The 17,172-nt window shown below is 38.6% G+C and overlaps 1 protein-coding gene and 1 long non-coding RNA gene across 4 annotated transcripts in view; one reads left to right on the plus strand and one right to left on the minus strand.

Moving 5' to 3' along the window:
• The window catches only part of LOC135022295 (uncharacterized), a 124,725-nt gene that overhangs the window by 83,504 nt on the left and 24,049 nt on the right, over positions 1-17,172 (plus strand). For 2 of the 3 annotated variants that reach the window (XR_010219453.1, XR_010219441.1), the window contains exon 2: positions 12,918-13,031. The exons of the other annotated variant lie outside the window; for it this stretch is intronic. This is a non-coding gene — a long non-coding RNA (uncharacterized LOC135022295). The remainder of the gene's footprint in view (positions 1-12,917; positions 13,032-17,172) is intronic. 3 annotated transcript variants of the gene reach the window in all.
• GABRG3 (gamma-aminobutyric acid type A receptor subunit gamma3) overlaps positions 9,004-17,172 on the minus strand; it is an 832,639-nt gene continuing 824,470 nt past the window's right edge. Inside the window, exon 9 of the mRNA XM_063953303.1 lies at positions 9,004-10,230. Within this exon, the coding sequence (XP_063809373.1) occupies positions 9,952-10,230 (279 nt within the window). The 3' untranslated portion in view covers positions 9,004-9,951. The remainder of the gene's footprint in view (positions 10,231-17,172) is intronic.

Raw genomic sequence — 17,172 nt, forward strand, 5'->3', positions numbered from 1 at the left:
AAAATTACAGGAGGGGCACCATGACAGGGCAAGGGGGAGTTTACCAAGTCTAGGTATATCTGCGCATGCCATAGGCACATGTGGTGACAGAAGAGCAATGTGGTTTCACTCCAAGGGGCATGGCAAGGCCGCAACTAGGGGGAGGGGGGGGGGTGGCTAAGGGGGCATGTAGGATTTGAGTTGGTGCTGAGGAGTTACAGAGAAGCAGAGGTTTTTTTTTTGCTGTGCTGCGCCAGTGAGACAGCAGATGGCTCCCGTGGCAATATCTCTGACCAGCCTGTCTGCCCGCAGCTGAATCCAACACTGTGTGGGTGAGCTCCAGTACCTGGGGTCTCTCCTAAGTTGGCTACTGTCATAAACTCTCTTCTTTGCCATGCAGTGTAGCGACTAGCTTGCAGTGCACCATGCAAGCTACAGAAGCGAGCTGTTGGTGCTGTGTTTTTCAGCTGGCTATGATCCCGGCTGCCTGCCCATCACCAACTAATAACAACCTGCCGACTACACACCATTGAGAGGACACTTTGCCCCAGGCTTTTGCTTGGTAACAGGTGCAGTCACCGATGTTATAGAAATGAAAGGCTCACTTTGCTAGCTATCCACTTGACAGTGAAAACTAAGAGCCTGAACAACCACCAAATCTCACCAAGTATCACTACAGAAGCTTTGTTGTGAGTTTAAAGAAAGACTTTATTATTGGCACTATGCTCCCAGTTAGCAGTATCAACCTCTGCTTTGCCTCCCAGATGGGGGAATTTGGTGAAGCTTATAGGGGGATGTAGTGTAGTGATGTATGTAGTGTAGTAATGTATTGCAGTATATAGGGGCATGTAGTGCACTGATGTGGTGTAGCATATAAGGGGATGTGATGTAGTGCAGTGGATAGGGGAATGTAGTTAGGCTGACCATATTATCCCTTTAACCTGGGACACTCATGAATTATATAGGTTCTGTAAAACCAGGTGAAATGCAGGCTTGTAGTCAACCAGCCACAGAACCTGTGCAATTCATGAGTGTCCCAGGTTAAAGGGATAACATGGTCAGCCTAATGTAGTGCAGTGATGATATAGGGGGTAATTCAGACCTGATCGTAGCAACAAATTTGTAAGTAGTTGAGCAAAGCCATGTGCACTGCAGGTGTGACATATATAACATTTGCAGAGAGATTTAGATTTGTGTGGGTTATTTGTTTCTGTGCAGAGTAAATACTGCCTACTTTATTTCTGCACTGTAATTTAGATTTCAGTTTGAACACACACCACCCAAATCTAACTCTCTCTGCACATGTTATATCTGCCCACCCTGTAGTGCACATGGGGACTAATTTAGACCTGATTCTGCTGTGCGTGTTAGCATGCGTGTGTGTGTGCGCATGCGCCAGTGCCCCAGTACGCCGGTGTATGCCAGACAGCTGACGGCTATCTTAGCCCTGCGATCACCTCTGCCTGATTAACAGGCAGAGGCGGTCGCTGGGAGAGAGGGGAATGGGCCGGTGTGTTTTGCCGCCGTTTAAAGGGCACGATCCGGGCAATGCATGCTTGGACAGTTGGGGGTGCGGGCCGCAGCAAACGCAGCCACTGTGATCCGGGCATGCCGCTGTGCGATGCTTTTGTACTTGTGCGATGGGGTAGGGACTGACATGTGGGGCGGACTAGCCCTGTGCTGGGCGTCCCCGCGCATGTCAGGGAAGCTGATCGTAGATGTGCTAAATCACCCCCATGGTTTTGCCCAACTGCTAACAAATTTGCTGCTACGATCAGGTCTGAATTACCCCCATATTGCAATGTACTGTATGAGGACACACAGAGGAGCATGTAGTTGAACACCCTGCTGGTGGGGCATGTGAAGCATAGGGAATTTGAGGCACAATGGGGAATATTGGTGGTCATTCCGAGTTGTTCACTAGCTGCATTCACTCGATGAGGCAAAATACCGGCACTTCCGCGCATGCGGCGCAATGCGCACGCACTGCGTACTATTACAATGAACGATGTAGTTTTACACAGAGTCTAGCAATGCTTTTCAGTCGCACTGGCAGACGCAGAGTGATTGACAGGAAGAGGGCATTTCTGGGTGTCAGCTGACCGTTTTCAGGGAGTGTTCAGAAAAACGCAGGCATGCCAGGAAAAATGCAGGTGTGGCTGGGCAAACGCAGGACGTCAAATCAGGAACTGAATGGTCTAAAGTGATCGCAAGTGCTGAGTAGGTTTGAAGCTACTCAGAAACTGCAAAAAATGATTTTGTAGCCGCTCTGCAATCCCTTCGTTCGCACTTCTGCTAAGATAAAATACACTCTCAGTGGGTGGCGGCATAGATTTGCACTCAGATTGACCCCCATTGTCTAATAGTATCCCCTTTTTAAAAAATGTTTTTGATACTCTGATTATTTTAGTCTGGCATGGTTTGTTTTTTATGGGGTTTTTTCTTTTGGGGGGAAAGCGGGGGCGCCAAATTACTGCCTTGCCCCAGGTGATGATAATCCTAGTTTCGGCCCTGGGCATGGCCTCTCAGGATATGCAATCCCCACAAACCACATCCCTCTTTTTTTACATGTGGGGTGCCAGTGGTGCATATACATAGGGTGATGGAGGGGACATACTGTACATGGTGTGATGGAGGGGAAATAAACGGGGTGATGGAGATGACATACATGGGGTGATGGAAGGGACATACACGGGAGTGACAGTGGGTCATGCACTCAGGGTGACAGAGGGTATATACACGAGAGTGACAGAGTGGATGTACACACAGAGTAACAGTGGATCATGCACTCAGAGTGATGGAGAGGGCATATACAGGGATGATGGAGGGGATGTATACACAGGGTGATGGAGGAGACGTACACACAGAGTGATGGAGGGGTCTTATGTACCGGGGTGACGGAGGGGACATACGTACGGGGGTGATGGGGTGACGGAGGGGATATAGGTATGAGGGTGACAAAAGGGACATATACACAGGATAGCAGGACAGTGGGTCATGCACAGGGTGACAATGTACATTCCCTGTCTGCTCCCCAACCATTTGCCACTGACCTGGATGGCCTCATGTAGACATGGCTGTTTTCCCCATCACCTGCAGCCCCACATTCTGGCACTCCCAGGGCTCTGTGCAGGAGTGAGGCGACTGCAGAATGTAGATATGATCCTGTGAAAGTGCAGGTGGGTAGCTGCTGTTCTTATTTCACTGGCAGTGCGGGATCCTGTCCTTTGCTGTGCAGCTGGCATTTCCTGCTGTGCAAGAAACAGGTGATCACAGGTGCCGTGCATGCACAGAACATGACGTTGGGGCTCTGGCAAGCCGCTGGGTCCTAGTGTATGGCATCTGTTTGTCTCCCCTCCAGCTGGGCTGTGGCAAACCTGATCCGCCACTAGGAGGGGGGAAGGCTGTAGAGGAGAGCCGCACTTCACAGCGGACACAGCTGACTTTGCCGGTGCCTCCTTGAGTTTTACAGGCACAGCGGTGGCTGTAACACTGCATGTCACTGCAGATTCTGCCGACAGAAGCAGGGGAGTAGAACAGGGAGAGCACTTCTCCAGGCCGGCACCTCCCTGCTTTGCATACCCTTGCTAAGCGGGTAGCACCGGGCCTGAGTATAACATTACATTATAGAAATGTGTGAGTTGTTTTATAGAATTATATTATAGAAATTGTGAACAGTAGTTTCATAGAATTCAAACTACTAAACCTCCTTGATTCACAAAAGTGCATGTCTGTCTTTCAAGTTTTTATGATTGAACATTTTCACCTCTAACCTTTTGATATTCTTAACTTCAGGAGACAGCAGGTTTAACTCCTTCTATCTCTGCTCTGCTACTTAACATAGAAAGGTATGACATGGTTTCTCTGAATCATACCTTACCTCTATCCATGTTTAAAGTGTCATTGGTTCGGGAAGTCGCAGATGATGACAAGGAGACAAAATATATAAAGAGGACTGGTACTTAAAGTCTGCTAGTAGTAACACATTGCAAGCGTTATTAATCTCTATCCTGGTATTTTTTCCTGTGGTGGTAATTTGATATCTGTCCTAGTGCTTATCTCTCTATTGTGATATGACTACATATTCAACCTTGTGGCATTGATACTTATTTGACACTTGTTTCTATTTAAGTGTAGCTGGAATGAAAATTCTACTACTTGAATTAAGGGAACCCTTTACTTGTCTACTTAAGATTATTATTATTATTATTATTATTATTATTATTATTATTCTCTATATATTAATAGAAGGATGGCTTTTATGAGTGAAATATTTCTATGATGCCATTGTCTTAGCAGGGCACATCATACACCAAATTAGGTAAAAAGGTATTTGTCCGTAGATTTTCAGAAACATATTGGCATTATAATTGGTTGTTTCATTTCAGAGTTATGTGCAAATTGCCTGACACTTAAGGCCAGTACTCACGGCCCGATGCTGGAGAGATGTGTGCTGAGCGAACCGCTCAGCACACATCTCTCCCGGCGCTCAGCACAGCGCGATCTGTGCTGAGCGTGCGGGGGGAGACGGGGGGGCTGCTCATTTCACCCAGCGGGTGAAGTGAGCGACCCGCTAGATTGGCCTGCATGCAGGCCAATCTAGCAGCAGCGATAGCGATGTGCTGGGCCGCGCATCGCTATCGCTGAGGGGGCTACACATGGAGCGATCATGCCGATATTCTAAGCAATCTAGTCAGATTGCTTAGAATATCGCTCCGTGAGTACCCCCCTTTACAATACATCACTATTGTGCTCTAGAAAATGTGACATTTGGTGAACTCTCCCTGTGCACCTGCTGGCTGACCTGGAACATGTGACCTGCTGGTTGGTCTGGAAACTGTGGCAGTTATTTGCAACCACCCACTAAGCGGAACTCCTACTTAGTGCGGGTGGGGTAAAATGTGGGTTAGGGGTAAAATGTACCACCCAGCAAATTTTTGCCCATTTGACAGGGCACATCAGCTAGTTATTATTATTATTATTATTATTATTATTATTGCTGCTACTACTACTACTACTACTAATAATAATAATAGTGATAATAATCATACTTTTCATGTTTAATGTGTGTAGTGGTGACTGTTTAATACCATGTTTATAATCTGTGCAAAAGATATATTAAATTGTCCATGAGGCTTAGTGACAAAACCACAAATAAAACTTATAATTGGAATTTTGGGGCATGGAACAGTTAAATTTATATATTTTTAGTTTTTTTATTTCCTCATTACATGGATCTTCTGGCAGTATCTCTAATGGTGCTCTGTTGAAAGATCTCTACTTACTGTAGCAGATGGCACCATATACTTTTTTGTGGAATATATAATTTTTCCAAATGCATTATTTATGTGTCTAGAGACCCTCCCCCAACAGTTCATATTTAAATTTGTATCTTATAATTAAAAATGGTTTGTGCATTTTACTTTTTATGCAATATATAAAAGGTGTTTGGACCCCTGTGTTTTGGATTTGGCTTTAATTCATCATTGTGTTTTTGTTTTAGCAAAACCACCCTCAAGTGTTTTTGTCTGGATTTGATTTTTGGCTCAATTAGAAAAATTTCCTTAAAAATTGATAATCATCACAAAAAGCGATATAAACAGCTTAAATAATGTACGTTTTGCAATCCAAAACCGGTAACTGTATTTAATTCCAAACCGCGGGAGGATCCAAACCAAGATTTGGTTAGAATCATTCTGATTTTTGGAGAACTGAACTGCACATCTCTAGTCTTCTGTGGGTGGTTACCCTGATTGTGTCTCCCTACTGGTGCTTGATTAAACCAAGACCCTATAAACAGTCCTCATAACTTGATTTCCGCAATGCTCTACTGAGTAAGCAATTTCTGTATTGCGAATCTGGTTGAGTTTAAAGCTGTCAGCAGGTAGTCCGTTAACACATTTTGAATATTGATTTGATGACTTTATCTGCCTTTTCTTGAAACCCTTTGCTGTGCGGTGACAACACATTTTTTTCATTATAAAGCTATATCTTACACTAAACACAATGGTTTTGTGTGTCTCTAATGATTTTTCTGCAAACTGCAATTTATTAAATAATTTTACTGCAGCTGGTACCTACAAAGAAGAAAGTGATGTCATCTAGGGAGTAAGCAAACTTCATGTCACGTTTTATTTCTCAAAAGTGTATGTCCCCTACTGACTTCCTAGTTTACTTGTAGATTAACAAGAAGGCAAATAGATGTTCCCTTGGCAGTAAAAGATAATGAGAGCAGGCTAAAAGGAATAAACAAATTTGGTTTATATGATTATCTCATAATCAGAAAGTTATTTTGGTATAAGGACAGAAAATCAATTATTAAAATGCAAATTGTGCTATTTTATTTGGAAAGAAATGAGAGGAAGCTAAAAAAAAAAAAACAACCCTTCTCATCAAGGGGTAAATACAGAGAAAAGATAAGATGAAATATAATGCTTTTAAGTTTTGAAGTGTATATAACAAGAGTCTCTACCTACGATTTCATGTTTTAAGAGCTGCAATGTGGCCGCGTGACAGTTACCAATTATCTATAATATTGAAATTTTCTCAGAAGTTGTTTTAAATTATAATACATTTGCACTACCCAAAACATTTCTCATATAAGCTCAAAGATTTTGTTGACCTGAACTCATCCTTTTTCTACCTATGAAACTGTTCAGAGGACACAATTTAACAAGCGGAATAATTTTGGACATCCTTCTTTGAAAACCTCCTCAATTCTTATGGCATGAAAACTTTTCAGAAAAAAGCAGGTCTGAGAATTAATGTAGTATTGAAAACAACCCATTAGTTCAAACAAAATAGTGACCAAATACACTTAATTACCCCAAATGATAAATGTATCATAGAAACTAAAACTACCTATAATACTCAGAAATCTTAAAACAATCACCTGCTTGCAACTATCAAATTACATTTTATCTTAAGCAATCCTCCTCCATCCTTTGGTTCTGGAGAAGGCTTTGACCTTTGTGCTACAAATGCTTTTGTAATTATGTAAAAGTTTGATGGAATACAAGACCAGATACTTGTGTTCAGAACTGGTAAAATCTACTCCTACTTAGGTTTGGAAACAAACTGTTGAAGTTTGGGCACGTGATATTCCCTCTATTGCATCCCAGGAATCACTTCTGCTTTATGACTCAGCATTAAGATGTCTTCGAAGCTGTTGGATGCAGGAGGTTAATATACAAACAATTCATTTTGTATATATTTATCAGGATCGAAGGAAACATATGATTCCAGAAGAGACAGGCAATTGTCGTAAAAGTAAATGTCCTAACGCTACCTTCTACCATAATTTCTGGCTTTGCCTTAAGATCCAAAAATTCTGGGGTAAAGCTATGAATGATATTAACTCTATTTTCTACAGACAGTTTCCAATTGACCCAACTGCTTTGCTATGTGCTAACTTTTCGAAATGGCACTTGGGGGTAAATGATAAAAAATATAGACCTCAATTAACTATAATTGTTACGGTGGCTAAAAAAGTTCTGTTCTGTAACTGGACTGCCTCTACTTCTCCTTTTCTTGGAGCTGTAAAATCTTTAAAACTTAAAACTCTGTATTGTGATAGACAAACCCTCTTTCCTGCCTTGGAAGCTGGGGTAACACTTTTTTACACAAGGTGGAAACCTTTTATTGAGTCATTAGACTCTCAAACTCAAACTAATTTACTAAAAGTGTTTGAAACTACCACTACTGGTTCTTGTTTCGGAATGTGTCTTAAACAGAAAGGAAGTTCATTGTCTGGTTGGGTGTTATCAGCATGATTATCGATTTATGTAGGCTGGAGCCGTGTTAAATAGATTGGTTAGTTTTGATGGGAAAGGTTTCTATTGTACATCTTGGAAATACTCAACCCCCCTCTACTCTTCCCCTTTTATCCCTTGTCAATCGCCCCCCCCCCCCCCTTCCATTTTTCTCTATTTATTTATATTTGATTGTTGTCATTAACACCTAATGTAATTGGTTGGGTTAGGTAAATGGACAGAATAGTCCAAATAATACTGTGTATATTATGTTTTGTACTATTTCTTAAGGACCTGTGATGTCCTAAAACATGTCCTTACCAGTTTGATATATGATGCCTATTGATATCATCTTATTTATGATGTACTGTTTTAACCCTATGAAAACAATAAACATATTTTTGAAAAAAAAGTTTGGTGGAATTTTTTGTCTAGTATCCTACTAAGCGCACTATGCTGGCTGGAGGACACAGAGCCAGGACACCTGTTGCTCATGTGAAGCTGTTGCTACCAAGAAAGCTATTGAGATAACCAAATGAGAAAAAGAGATGACAAGAGCAATGACAATTGAATTTACTGTATCCAGTAGCTGAACTGATGGCTTTTCAGTAGACTTTTGAAAACAACTTTGTTTCTGGCGCAATGACACTTCTCTACACCAGCTTGTAAAATGATAGAGTTTAGCTGTTTGTGAGATGGTGATTGTGAGGTGCAGTATGGCACAGAGCTTATTCAAACTGCAGCTACAGTATCTCTAACTGATGTCCTTTCAGTTCTCGCTTTTCTCATTGCATCTTATACAACGCATGATTGTATTATAAAATATGATGTTACACTACTTGATTCTAGCCGTATGAAAAGCAGGACAAAAGAAGTACAAATCTATTTATTTATAAAGCGAAATGCTCATCAACAATGTAAACCGTTAAAACATGGGTGTAAGTGGGTATTTTCTTACATCTGTGCTATTACATTACATGAAGCTGAAAGGCAACCCAGCATTTAGTAGACTGGTGGGGTTAACTGTAATCTGATACTGTTTTCTATGCAATTTAAGTAAACATAGTAAGGTCAGAAGCCTGGTAGACATCTCTACATGTAATAATTAATTAGTGGTTTAGAGAGTAGTTGTGCTGGTTGTTAATAGCTCATACTGTAGGTACAACCCTTATGTTTCTCAGTACTTGCAATGCAATGTCTGTTACCACTTCATCCCCTTGATGTCCAGTAACAGCTGACTATGAAATAAACAACACCGTTTTATAAAATATAGTAAATATAAAAAAGTGTTTATTTTGTTTTGTCTTTTCATATATCTGTTAAGTCAGATTAAAGATGCCAATGTGACATAGGACATATGACATTGATAATTATGGGGAAATTCTAGCCTAGTGCAGGAGTCCTAGAGAAACCTTTCCATTCTTATTAAATATAGGTGAATTATAAGGGACACTTAATCTATAAATAGCAGTAAAAAAATGGGATTTGTTCTAGTTCTAATTTTATATAAAGTTTGTGTTCAAGTTTCTTATTCAGAAACATAATTTTAAGGCAGATAAGAACCACACAGCCCATCTACTCTGCCTGTCTCTTCCTAAAAACAATATCACAATCAGGTATTTTCAGACCTTTTCCAAGACAATTTAAAATCACCTACTATTGTAAAAGCTTTGTCACCTGTATCTACTAACTTTATGATTAGATAATTCTTAAGTACATTTTGCCCAAACTTGCTACATTCCAGTAGATTTTAGGCTTAGCCAGGCTAAGCTCACATTTTCTTTTCTAAAATGCTGCAAGGTATTATCAATTTACAAAATAAACATGGCTTTTATTAAGATTTTTTTTAGATAAACTCAAGTTTTCTTTTTCTGTGCTAATAAAAAATGTTGACTTTTATATAGAAATTAAATGATGCAATGATATTTTTCATTACTTTTTTTATCATACAATATAATTTGCTGATATCTTTCCAGTATAATTTTCTATGCCAAATATAGATTTTAGTATATAAGAATTTATAAGCATTGTGGTAAAAAGTAATTAGGCATTTCACACTTAAACTCTTTAAATAGAGTCCTTGTTTCTTATTCAGTCCCCAATAAACACATACCAAAGAATTTCCTGGTGAGTGTGAGGACGAAAAGTCTTTTATATCCTCTGGATATTGTTTTTTTGTTGGACTAATTTTAAATAAAAGCAGTCTTCACAATGTGAGTCTTTATAGGTAGAGATATCCAACCCAGTATACAAGGTTAAACAGCAAGAACGATGTTGGAAAAAAGACTCTGGAGTATGAGTCCAATTCTAAAAGGTCTATATGTATCCGACCTCTCCTCCATGAGCCAGATTTACATTCATCATAGCAACAAAAGAAGCTCTGGCAGTCTTTACCATCCAAACATTCATAGACACATGTCTCTTCAAATTCTTGCCAGTACATGGCATTGTTCAAAGTGATGACTGTCGAAGGAGGTCTCATATCCAGAACAGAATAATTCTAAAACAAAGACAGAAGACAGACTAAATTAATCAAGAATATTTGATAGACCATAACATATATCAGTTATTTGGGTGGTCTTCAGTTTGCCGGCTGTCGGGATCCCGGCGCACAGTATACCAGTGCCGGAATCCCGACAGCCGGCATACCAACACCTTTTCTCCCTCTTGGGGGTCCACAACCCCCCTGGAGGGAGAATAGATAGCGTGGCAAACGCAGCCAGCCTGCAAGGGGTTCATTTGCACTCGCCCAGCAGTCAGTATGTCGGCGGTCGGGTTTCCGGTGCCGGTATGCTGGCCGCCGGCATACCCTACTACACCCCAGTTATTTTATAGACATCTACACACACAGAAATATTTCTATTTTCATTAACTTTGTTTGTAAATAATGCTGTAGATTGTACAGCTCAATTAAAAGATGAAAGTAAGACAATCTCCAGATAATACAAAAATATGCCAAAAGTTGACATTTGCCTTCCTAAAAAACCCTTTTTTGTTACTGAAGACCTTGCATGCTATTATATACACAGATTCCATTGATGATTTTATTCATCTTTTTGATTTATACACAGTTAACAACCTATTTTAATTCCCTAGTTTGAGTAATTTATTTCTCTGCTTGGTCTTGTCAGTTTTGAACTGAGGTGCAGCACTGGAATCTGTGCTGAGGTGGGTATGTTTTGTGTTTACTATGGGGTCATACTTTTTTTCACCTGCAGGTTTATTAATCAAATGTCTAATTCCAAAACCATATATATAAATGAAAAATATTAGCCCTCACCATTGGACACTGGTTAGATTGATTTGTGCATATGTTGAGCTATCAAAGAACTACAAGATGTGGAGGTTATTAGTTTACCTTGTTAGAAAATGTCAGTCATTATCTTTGGCCAAGCAATAGGTAAGATACCTAGGTTAAGTAAATGGAGTTGTTGGTATGAATGCAAAGTGGTAAAACAAAGGCACAAATAAGTATTATTTCTTAGTCTCATTTATTTAAACATGGCTACAATCACATACATTAAGATATGCTCTAGTATTTTATTAAATAAAGTAAATATGAGAAGAAGAATTCTTGTTATGTTAATATGCATGTCTTCAATTTTTAATTTCTCTATCTACACATGTGCATATATACCTATATAGGACCTCAAATTTTTACACCTAAAAAGATCTTTGCTCCTTATGACCAGGATGAGCTAAATAGTTCTAGTGAATTATATTTCCTATACTGTGTGTGATATGAATAATCTATGAATGTTTAAAACATTTTAATTTGGTATATAGAAGAAACAGTGCCTCCTATATTTCAACTGTTTTGTTTTTTGGATGGACTTGCATCTTGGAAGAGACTATGCCTAGTTTAGTTTTTATAAGCCCTAGCTGCAGTGTCAGACTGGGGTATGAAGGGTCGACTGGGGAATGCAGTGGTAGGGCCCAAGCTTCAGGGGTGTGGCCAGCCACCAGAGGGGGTGTGGCCAGCCACCAAAGAGTGACTTGGTCAACTGTTAGAGAGGACATAGTTAGCCTGCAAAGAATGTGCACCCTTTATAAAGGAGTGGACATGGGTGTGTCAGAACTGCCCACTTTCATTGGCAGTAGGACTACTGTTGCTGCAGTTTCCATAGAAATAAGATAAGCACATAAGTCCATCCATGGTCTTGCTTCACCATGTTACTGGCTGTCTAGTAGAGTAATAATGTATAATAGAGTAGCCCACAGACAGTGGAGCCCATGGGGTATTTCCTCTGTACACCTGTGGGCCAGTCTGAACCTGCCTGTTTTATGACCCTTGGCTTCATTTGAGCACCTAGATACTGAATAGCAGAGTCCAGAAATCATATAAAAGACTGTCAGGTACTGGAACCTCTTTAAATAACATTGACATTTCGCCCTTTATTTCCATGCACAAAATGTCAGATTATATCTGCTTTCCAGTACTGGAATTCACTGGGCTGAATATTGTCAGGTACTAATCAACTAAGCTGATTACAGTTAAAATCAGCTATTTTTTATTCAATATATTCATTTGAGTTTTCATTAATAGGCTGATATACCTAACACATTGGGGTCATTCCAATTAACCGCAATTTACTCTCATGTGCTATACAGTATGTCACTCTTGTGGTACCAACAAATTTGCAGATTTTTGTCTGCAAAACTACATATAAAAATCCACAAAACTGGAGCTAGATGCTGTCACAATGGCAACTCTACCCTTTCAAGTACGGGGGCATTAATTGGATTGAGCTCATTAATTGTGTCACCAAGAAATTAGATTAAGTCATGTGATTTTACTGAGAGAATGTAAAATAGTGCTACATATGTTCCTGGGCGCTGAAAAGGTAGTGCTAGACACGCCCAAAAGGCAATGCTAGACATGCCACTTCTACAGTGCACCCCCTAATAAAATTAGCTGTTCACCCCTATAGTAGTAAATATTAAATAGATAAACCTCAAGAGATAAATCTCATAACATAAATCTGTTATTGTGTAACTCATTGTAATGTTGTTATTACTTTGTATTGCGATGATAGTCTTCAGTTAGCTGATATGAACTTCTGTTTTATATCTCATCCATGGTGTTTAATGAGAAGAGCAAATAATTGCTAGGAAATGGGGTTAATCTCATAAAATTAGGCAAAGTCACATTGTATTGTACTAAGTGCTACTATTCCATTTGAACAGGAACTCCTGTGATATCTCTGCATTGACACCACAAAGATATTCCACAACTGATGTTTTTACAATGGAATCATTTTAGTATGACAGGAGAAGCATTCTATATTCATGATGCATCAAGTAAGTGCATCATTGTATTTAAAATTGTTTTTCTGGACTAAGAATTGTGGCATACTTAACCACTTGTATAATCAAATAATCTGTATAGTAGAACGCTAGTCAATTCTTGTTCATTTTTAGCAATGTATGGACTTGCACTGACTGTGTAAAAGGCAGAAAACACAGAGGGCCTCATGAAGCGTTAGACAATATAGCTAAATAGCAAGTACAAACTTGCTTAAAAAAGGCACATTTTGATTAGCTTATCCAGCTGGCCATATTCTCAATTGGGGTAATTCTGAGTTGACCGCAGCAGGAACTTTGTTAGCAGTTGGGCAAAACCATGTGCACTGCAGGGGGTGCAGATGTAACATATGCAGAGAGAGGTAGATTTGGGTGGGTTATATTGTTTCTGTGCAGGATAAATACTGGCTGCTTTATTTTTACACTGCAATTTAGATTTCAGTTTGAACACACCCCACCCAAATCTAACTTCCACTTCATATGTTATATCTACCTCCCCTGCAGTGCACATAGTTTTGCCCAACTGCTAACAAAGTTCCTGCTGCGATCAACTCAGAATTACCCCCAATATGCGCCCAGCTCAGGAAGGGTAGTAAATGTGCCCACTTTACTTCTGGACTGAACAATAGTGTATTCAGCTGGTTTACACTCAGAGATCTGAATTAACAGTGGTATTAGTAAATGTTAAAAATGCAGTACCCCATGCATTCACAATATAGTAATTGATTAAACAGTGTTATTAATAAATACAGTCATATATAACAGAAAAGGCCATTAGAACAAGAAGCAAAGTACTATTTAATATCACACAAAAACAATACAAATATATCTGGACATAACAGGAAAGCAATTACTCAACAACTGTTGCAAGTATAGTATGAGCTCACTGAAAGGCTGCTCCTGAAAAGACTACTATGATTTATAAAAAACAAAAATAACTTGGTGTATCGATCAATTCATTTATTTAATAGAGCTATAAAAAAATCATGTATGGCATATGCAAAATCTCCTTTGTCTGGCTATAGATAACGACATTAATAGGGACAGACATAGTCTCCTTATGTATAAGAAATATAAGGTGCTGTACAGTATAATAGTAAAGAGATTTCAGTCCCTGTCTTTGTTTGCTTATATATATTGGAGGGAGATTAGAAAGTTAGGGGTCTATTTACCAACCCTTGGATGGAGATAAAGTCGCTGGAGATAAAGTACCAGCCAATAGGCTCCAAACTGTTATTTTTCAAAAACAGCCTGTGACATGGCAGTTAGGAGCCGATTGGCTGGTACTTTATCTCCAGCGACTTTAACTCCATCCAAGGCTTAGTAAATAGACCCCTTAGTTATTTTTACATATATTTGACAATGTGCTGAGACTTCTTGTTGTTTTGACAGCAGTCACTTTTTTAGAATAGGTCAATTCCGTATCTCAAGAAAGTATAGTGAAATTATTATCATGGGTTTTCTTTTTCACCCTCCTCCAAACATGAGCATTTGCATCCTTCTTGTTGGCAGCATGGGATGCACCCAGGTTCCAATACTAAAGGGAGTGGTCAAGTGTGCAGGTGTAGCTATGTCTATGGGGAATTATGAGCCCGCAGGATGTGGTCACTCTGTCATTAGTACATGGTCCTGTGTAACACAGGGTTTAATAAGTGATTAGGAAATGATACAGAAAAGTTGGGAAATATGGTGGAAAAGAAACTAAGAATCATAACACTTTCATGTCACAGACACTTTTATAATGTACATTTAGCATGTACGATTGTTACCGTTGCTCAATCAGTCAAGGGAACTCATGAATAAAAACACACCACCATCTGTTTTTTAATAAGAACATATTAGTGTCCAATCTACTGTATACTCAAAACTAAAAGCAAAAAAAAATAAAGTCTGTATGAGATTCAAAAGCAGGAAGAAAATTACAATGTAAAAAAATGACTGCATTATAAAACCAAACCAAACAAAACCCCCCCACAGGCAAATGGATTCTTAGAAATCATCCTCCAAAAATGCAGAGCCTAGCTCCATGTGGGGCAACACATCCCTTCCCTAATTAAATATGTATACAACTGGCAACAATTATATATATATATATATATATATATATATATATATATATACATATACATACATATATCAATTCCCTGTAAAATATTTATTTTATATTGGGGTTTAGTAATTGGGATCATACAATATAACTAAAGAAACAGCTCCCAATTTCCAATAAATTATTAATGCATAAAGAAAACGTGATTTATTTATTAGTACTCTGGGCTTTAACATTTGGGGAGATACATAACTGTCTGCTTAAGCAATAGGAGCTATTTTGTTTTATTAATAAGTTTAGCAATTTCTAACAGATATTGTACAAACTGCTGGGAATTTCTCTAAAAATAACTATTAATTACTATACTGCCGCTGACTCCTCACTTGCATGTTATGTAACATTTTATAAGATGAAGTCAAAACATAATTCCTGCAGAACTATACATCTTTTACTCGTGATTAATTTTTAATTTGTGCTGTTATCTCCCTTCATATATATTATATTTTTTGTATTTTACATTAGGTAACAATTCATATACGCATCTAAATTGTACTTTAAGCTTGTCAGTTCTGCCTTGTTAAGTGTTGTAATAAGGAATATCATTTATCATTTATTTAGAAAATTGATGTGATATAAAGTCTACTATTGTTTAGCATGTTTTCATAGGATTTAATTAGCTTTTTTCAGCCATTTGCAATTTCTTTTACAGGATTACGTATGGTAGTAGACACATGCCACACGCTGCCTGGCTATGAACACTCAGCAATTAATTAACTCATATTTATCAAGCCCCAGGCAGATTTTCTTTACATTTCAGAGCTAGTTTTCCTATGACACAATTTAATATGTCATTCATTATGGTTTGGAATGTTTTCAATATAGCGCATAGTCCCACTGGCTAGTAGCATTGAGCAATGAGCATGTGTAGGTGCCAATCAATATTTTAATTGCATGGTGACATCTGGAGTGTGCATGCAGGGTGAAAATGTGTGCACTACTAAGCAGTTATTATCATATAGGAAAATACTGCATGTAAAATATACTGCATGTGGAATAATACATGCAGTAATCTACCACATACACTAAGAGTAACTCTAGTCAAAACCTCTACAAATACAGTATAATGAAACATTAGGCAGACTTAATATAGAATTGACACTGGGAATACTGGTTTATTCAGTTCAGTCTATGGAAAACAAATTGTTTTGTATCTACCATATCTATTGAAAAATAAGGGAACTATTAGGCCTCAACCTTGACACCCATACCACATTCATGTGGTATATTCCTAAAAGTCAAGACATTGGAATAAATATTAGGACTGTTGAAATATATTTTGCTCTCTGATCAGGCGGAGGAGCAGAAGCTTGTTCAGAAGAGAGAAAGGATAATGGAAAATAGAAGTGAAAGAGTAAAACTGCAGATGGTGAGATTTGGTTAGTAGATAAGCTAAAGTGGGTGGCAGTTTTGCTAAAATATCAGGAGGGTACTTGTTCAAACATACTATGGAAACTGTGCAAACTGTAAAACCAGGTAAAATAAATTAGAACAGGGGACTGTACCCACCTTGTGCACTCAAAGTTTAAAAGTGATTACTTTTTACTGAATTTTCAAAAACTGGACTGGCATTGTAGTTATTATGAAAAACCATTTGCACATTGTAAATAACAGCCAAGTTATGTACAATGTGCAAATGGTATGTACAAGTTGACTGTATTTTAAAAGTCATGCAAATTGCATAAATGTTCTGCACTGTTATCTTTGTAATGCACCTTTACACACATGTAATACTGATCACAGGGAAGCGAAAACAGCTTTGTACACTGGAAAGGTAGGGCATGATGATATAACATTACAACACTCAATTTTCTAAAATTAATACAATTGTCCATGTGATCACTGAGACATTGACTAATGATGATATTGACAGAAAAACAAGGCCATATCCATTTACTTATAAAACAAGGATAATGCAGTAAGGACATTAACAGTGTCCATTTAAGGCCATTATAGCTGTTGTCCTTGCCATTGCCTGAGTATTTTCTCTCTCTTTCTTTTCTCCTTTCTCTATTCAGCCATCTCTTTCCCATC

The sequence above is a fragment of the Pseudophryne corroboree genome, chromosome 2 (genome assembly GCF_028390025.1).
Source record: "Pseudophryne corroboree isolate aPseCor3 chromosome 2, aPseCor3.hap2, whole genome shotgun sequence".
Classification (NCBI taxonomy): domain Eukaryota; kingdom Metazoa; phylum Chordata; class Amphibia; order Anura; family Myobatrachidae; genus Pseudophryne; species Pseudophryne corroboree.